We start from the raw sequence: 6607 nt of genomic DNA on the forward strand, positions 1-6607 counted from the left end.
TTTGGATCCTTCCCCCTAGGGCCTCAGCATCTATACTTATTAAAAGGATGAACAAATCAAAGCGAAGGCATGATTCCATCAATTGTAAACCTATCGTTACTACCATCACACTTAGCCTTACCACCCCACTCATATCATAGATTTTCCCATCTTTCTTTGAGTTGGATTAGGTACCACTTGGCCTTCATATTTTCTTCATATTGTCATAAAATTCATGCCACAATTTCTTTTAATAACATTTGTGCATGGTAAAGGGCCTGACTAATAATAATTATATAAAAAAAGAGTATTAATTGTTGATGTTGTTACAATTTGCCACCTGGGATGGACTGCCGACTGTGTAGCCCTATGAAGCGAAAGAAAAAAATTAATAAGACCCTGTCAATAAAAAATTGTAACATTATCCAAGAGTATCTAGCAGATTCATTCAAAGGGATACAATATAATTATAAATATATATACAATGTTTCTCGAAGTTCACAACATTTGGATTACCTTATAGTTTCATTGTATTTAGAGGATCAAAAAAGAAAAAGAAAAGAAACATGACTCGCTCTTATCAACTGTCTATCATAGTATGTTAGTGAAAATTGGGGGGCCATCAATTCACCATTTATCTTTTCAATCTCTCCCTTGTAGGGTGAAAGCTGGAATAGTCCCTCTGTTGATTTGGACTGTTCACCTGAACACACACAAAGCACAAAATTATCATCCAGAAAATACAAGTGCATAGAAGTTGTATCCATCAGCAAAAAACATTGAAGTGCATGCATATATATTTATCCTTTCATTCTGTAAACAACATATCCGATCTCCATCAACCCCATAACCACAACATTGGTTAAGTGTAAAGTGTAAACAATATCCAATATCCACATTCATACATCATCTGACTGTGATCGGAGCTTCCTTTTTTCTGTTTTCCTTGGTATCCGTATAATCGAGTTGGTCGGTGAGAGGATGCAGGTGAACGTAAGGCCACGAATCACCTGCAGTCCGCTATGGGAATGATGCGAAGCAACCATCTCAATTATCTCCATCAGCTCAGCAGTTCAGCAGCTAGAGCTAGCTCATCGGCAGTCAAAGCATCGCGCGTTGCATACCTTCACAGACACGCGGAGATTTTCAATTAACACGTACGCTGCACAACAAATTTGCAGCATGCAACCAAATCCATGAAGCCAAACGACGTGTCACGCCACCCCCTCCCTCCGCCACTGGAATTTGGGAAGCCGACGTCAACCCCACCATCACTCATCACCATGGGAAGTACGAGAACGAGCACACTTCATCAGAATCGACGAATTTCAATTCATACCCAAAAGAATCTCTCTCTCTCTCTCTCTGTTCTCAATTAAAGATTTCCTGCACTTCCCATAGGTGTTCCATACACGTGGGTATTGACTGAAGACTCGTGTTTGCACGGGGAAAGAACAATGAAAGTGTTGCAGATCCAGGTTTCTTCTTAATTAAATATCTAGGTTATTCGTTCGAGAAAATTACAGTGTCTGTCAAGGAAAGTTCAGATTCGGTTGGTACTTTGATGAAAACAGGAATAAATCACCACCTCATCAAGATACTAAAAATCTCTTAATCATGTAGTTACCAGAAATGGATGATTTCAATATTTCATTACCTATTTGGTTCTAACATTCTTAATTGCACATACTTTCTCAGTTTATATCTTACCAACTGTGGAGTTTTGTGGCATTATTAATTCATTGCTGCCCTAAGGGTCGACTCACACTAGCGTCTTTGATTTTCTGTTTCCGTTTCTCTCACAGAAAACTTTGTCTACTGTATGTGTTGAGTTTCTGACAGAGACGAGTGGAGTTGGTATCTTCATAATCAGTGTAAACTGTTTCGTGGCCTTACGTCACGCTGCGGTAACCGTGAAAAGACAGATTCAACTCTGATTCATAGTATGCGTTATGACTTATGACGGATCCCACCATGTCTGGAGCGAAGTACAGAGCTCGCTACACAGGGTTCTGTTATCTACATCACTGCAACTGCTAGGCCACTCAGGAGTTAGTTGTTGGGAAGAAGAAACAAATGCCAACTCTCTCTTTCAGCTTCTATTTATCTATATAAATTGACAACCTTAGGCATGGATTTGCACCCAGAGGCTCACGACAAAACACACAAAAGAAGTTCAGCTTTCTGCTTCATTTCTTCGTGATGGTAACAGAGTCTGTTTCAATTCTACTTTCTCATTCCTGATCATTTCTCTGCAAGAAAAGCTTTTCGGCTCCCGCTTGTAGTGTTTCTTTCCATTTTGTTAGTTTCACTTCTTCAACTGTTGAATTCAGGAGCAGACGAACTCAGTTGGTTACTCTACGGAAGAATGAATTCAGAATTAAAGCGTGTTTGTGTTCCGGGACCTGTGATAGTAGGTGGTGGGCCGTCGGGGCTTGCCGTTGCTGCATGCCTCAAGGAAAAGGGAGTCCCTTCATTAATACTTGAGAGAGAATACTGTTTAGGCTCCTTATGGAAACTGAGATCTTACGATCGTCTCACACTTCATATCCCCAAACACTTGTGCGAGCTTCCAAACATGGCGTTTCCACCAGAATATCCAGTCTTCCCAACAAGGCGACAATTCATAAGTTATCTAGATGCCTATGCTGAATGCTTCTCGATTATGCCCAGGTTCGGTCAGGAGGTTAAATGGGCTGAGTACGATTCAACCATGGAGTTGTGGCGGGTGCGAACCCATGACTCGGAGTTTCTCTGCCGGTGGCTCATCGTCGCAACCGGGGAGAATGCAGAACCTGTGTTGTCAGAGATTGCAGGCTTGTCGACTTACCAGGGTCGTCTCCTGCATACTAGTTCGTATGCAAATGGAGCTGAGTTTAAAGGAGAGAAGGTTTTGGTCGTGGGTTGTGGGAACTCTGGCATGGAGATTAGCTTGGATTTATGCGAAAATGGCTCCCAGACTTCGATAGTAGTAAGAGACAAGGTTGTAATTTTATAGTTTGTGGTTCCTTTTCACATGCTTGAGCTTGACAGAAATTTCCTTTCTTTCCATGAACAAACAAACAAGTGAACTACCTCCTTTCTACTGCTTCTCTGTTCTCACTTATGGCGTCATGCGACTTTCTTCTCACTACAGACATCTTAACTCTATGGATGCTTTACACACGTACCCTCATATCTCTTTTAACTAATGGTTAATGTTTTGCATTATTAATTTCCTGATGCATATGATTTAACTTCGGTTTCAGTTTCGGACTTTTAGTTGATCTGGTGAATGTTTCTGAATATTCTTTCTATTGTCTCAGTTTCGGGAGTAGAAATATATATTTTTTAATCTATGAACCTTACTAAAATTTCTTGTTGCTTATGATTTCGCAGCTGCATGTATTGCCCAAAGAAATGCTCGGACTATCAACGTTTGGTCTTTCAATGTCGCTGCTGAATTGGCTTCCTATAAATCTGGTTGATCGGTTCCTTCTCCTCTGTTCATGGTTCGTCCTTGGAGATACACAGAAAGTTGGGATTACAAGACCCAAAATTGGTCCCATTGAAATGAAGATGACTACTGGAAAGACCCCAATTTTGGATGTCGGTACTCTAGCCAAAATCAGGAGTGGAGAAATCAAGGTTTATACTAACCGTCTCAAATAGTACACAGTCGGAATTCATTAATGATTACCGAAGTAAATGAAAGCTGCGGTCCTAAAAACGGGAGAAGCATAAAATCATTCTTTGATCAGTTGAAAGAAATCAAAATTTCAACAGATATAAGCAAGCTAGATTAATTTATGTAATAATCACCGTTAGATGGCTATAACTCATGCAAAAGCTAAATCTATATAGTTACACGGAGAACTTCATTCAACAATATTTTAGCATGAATAGCTTAAGATGTTGGACGAAATTTCTACCCTGAAATGAATAAAGGATCAAGATATTTCACTCAAACCTTTTCTTGAGAGGAAGTTGGCAAAAGATTTTGCCAACAAATGATAGATTTTCAACTTTCTACTAATAAAAAGAATTAGTTAATTAATCCGAGTCCTCTAGATATATGAAAAAACATGCTAACTTGTATATGTATTCATCCACATCATTTTGTCTCATTCTTGTAAATTTGGTTATCTCAGGTACTTCCTGCAATCTATAGATTCACCACCAGAGGTGCAGAGTTTGTTGATGGCAGAGTTTTGGAATTTGATTCTATTATTCTAGCAACTGGATACAGAAGCAATGTACCTTCATGGCTCAAGGTATGTGTATTTCTTTTAATTTTCAAATGAAAAGCTGGTGGCCTAGTATGTTGTCACCAGGGCCCACCACCCCTTGGATGGAGCAAGATTCAGAAAACTAAACAATCAGGATGACTTGGTTATATAATTTAAAGCTGAACCTTGGAAGCATGCATGGCTAAGACTGGAAAAGGAAAACAGCCATTCAAGATTGCTTTCTCTTGGTGCAATTTAATTGTCCAAACCAGGCACCATTCTATTCTATCTTCATCTTCACAGAATTTGGACATTTGCATCTTGAATGCGAAAAAAGACAAAACTCAGGAAGGTTTGAACAGGTTGTGAATTTCTTTGTCTTGTTTGCTACTTTTGAGTTATCTTCTTTTTTTCTTTCTTTCTAGGAAGGAGAATTCTTTAACAGCCAGGACGGTTATCCAAATAGGCCATTTCCCCACGGTTGGAAAGGAAAGAATGGACTCTACAGTGTGGGTTTCGCCAAGCGAGGTTTGTTAGGAGCTTCTATGGATGCACAGAGAGTGGCAGAAGATATAGCACAACAATGGAATTCTGAAACAAAGCACATGTTCTTTGAGCTGTGACTCATACAGAACCACTGCATATTATAGCTTCCATGTCCAACCTTGCAGCCATTGTTCATATGAATTCTGTGTCAATTTCTCCCCAGTTTAGTTTCCATGAAAAATAATGTGATATGTAGAAACTTGGTACTTATCCTACATTATGAATGAATGTTTTCATTTGAGATCTCTAGTCTGTTCCCAAAAAATTCTAAAAAAAAAACCCATAATCTTGGTTGTTGAAATGTCCTAATCATATGCTTAATTTGGAAACTATCTACTACCTAAAATTGGCAGTTCTGAAGGGGAAAAGAACCTTGCTGGATCCATAACTGATCACACTTCAATGTTTTTTTGTTTTCTTTTTTTTTTTCTGTTTGTGTAGATTAAATATTCAAAATTTTGAACAGTCAGTCTCTTAGATCAAACTTTTTTTTTTTGTTTTCCACAGTGCAAATCCATATAAAACAAAACAGAGAAGGACACATATATTAGCAATTTGGTTAGGAATATTGGCTTTGACAAACAGTTAAGTCCCTATCTTGGTTAGGATCCCACTAGCCAACTAGCTAGCCTTGGTCCCCACCCACCCTTGTTAAGTGATCCAACAAGAAACATAGAAAAGATCCTTTGAAATTTGAACATTGCAAGCCCTCTCTGGTCCAGTCAATTACTTCTACAAATAATTGCAGGGCCCATTTGGCTAACCATAAAGCTCTTGGCCTATTTGGGTACCAGAAAGCTTTATCTAGGCTTCCTTACATAAACTTTATTTCTTTTTAGTAGTCACATTCCATCTCTAATCTTCCATTCTCTCTGTTGTATTTTGTTCTATTATGCTTTGAAATTCAACATGAAATAGACATTAATAATAAGACAATTGAAAAAAAATTAAAAAAAGAAAAAACATTCTCCTTATCTTTCTTATTTCATGCCTAGTATCAATCAGAAGAATTTAAACACTTTCAATAAGGCTTCAAAAAAAAAAAAAAAAAACAAAGAATGGTAACACTATAATAAATCACTCTGTTGGTCCACATAACCAGTGGTCCAGACTCCAGATTACAGATAATATCATCTTGGGATTTTAATGAGGATGTCTTCCATGGCTATCCTCGCTATGTAGAATCAATGAGGATGTCAGAACAGGCTGAACGTGGCGAAGTTATATACTGAGGACATGGATGAGGTGATCTAAGTCCTGCCAAGCTGAACCATCTTTGTTCTGACTTTCGGGGGAGAGTAGGTAAAGGTGGTTCCTTTGAGGTCTGCCTGAAGTTCCTTTATCAGGGGGAAAGGAAAAAACCTAAAAGTATGCAACCTTTCACTCTCGGAATGAGAGGATACACCAACTCAATAGCACAAATGGCATTTCTTCCAGAACTGTAATTTTGATCTCTACAATCCGAGCAATTGAGGTCTAAGGTTGCATGCATGTTGCAGTACAAATTTCACTTGCATTAGTGTAAATGCATGGGAGTGCAAAAGTTAGTATACTTGTACTTTATATTTGAGCACATTTAGGCGGGTATAAATTCTGTTTATTAGATAAATGGTGGCATGTCATCCTCAAATCAGTATTTATACCATTATGTTGATTTTTATGCATAAGTATTGATAAAAGATGGTCTTAATTTATGTGCACATCAATCATTAGGGGAGGTTTTATTTTAATGTTTATCCAACCGTTAAGTGTTTATTCATTATTCTGCTGATGTGGCGTCCAATGGTGCCTAATTGTTAATAAACGATTTATCAAATATTTTTCTTGATTTTGAAGATAAATCAAATACAAACATTCATTTAATAAACAAAAAC

The 6607-nt window shown here is 38.1% G+C and overlaps 1 protein-coding gene across 3 annotated transcripts; it reads left to right on the forward strand.

The window, feature by feature from the left end:
- Positions 1-1592: 1592 nt before the first annotated feature.
- LOC148876994 (indole-3-pyruvate monooxygenase YUCCA2-like) lies at positions 1593-4982 on the forward strand. 3 transcript variants are annotated; one of them, XM_088980053.1, is made up of 5 exons: positions 1593-2184; positions 2319-2962; positions 3358-3606; positions 4110-4232; positions 4613-4982. In XM_088980053.1, exons 2-5 carry the CDS (start codon positions 2348-2350, stop codon positions 4808-4810), a joined length of 1185 nt encoding a protein of 394 aa, XP_088836179.1. In that variant the 5' UTR covers positions 1593-2184; positions 2319-2347; the 3' UTR covers positions 4811-4982. The 3 variants fall into 3 exon arrangements, with proteins under 3 accessions (XP_088836179.1, XP_088836170.1, XP_088836162.1); XM_088980044.1 differs by having other exon boundaries at positions 1679-2184; positions 2313-2962; XM_088980036.1 differs by having other exon boundaries at positions 1744-2962.
- Positions 4983-6607: the final 1625 nt, after the last annotated feature.

Source organism: Nelumbo lutea, chromosome 1, assembly GCF_056320005.1.
Source record: "Nelumbo lutea isolate HS-2025 chromosome 1, American lotus-T2T, whole genome shotgun sequence".
NCBI classification, from domain to species: Eukaryota; Viridiplantae; Streptophyta; class Magnoliopsida; order Proteales; family Nelumbonaceae; genus Nelumbo; species Nelumbo lutea.

What these genes read in the sequence shown, in the direction of transcription:
- LOC148876994 (XM_088980053.1), top strand. Translation starts at nt 2,348, where the DNA reads ATGAATTCAGAATTAAAGCGTGTTTGTGTTCCGGGACCTGTGATAGTA. An exon ending in CGATAGTAGTAAGAGACAAG is followed by an intron (nt 2,963 to 3,357) that starts GTTGTAATTTTA and finishes ATGATTTCGCAG; the next exon opens with CTGCATGTATTGCCCAAAGA. An exon ending in TCAGGAGTGGAGAAATCAAG is followed by an intron (nt 3,607 to 4,109) that starts GTTTATACTAAC and finishes TGGTTATCTCAG; the next exon opens with GTACTTCCTGCAATCTATAG.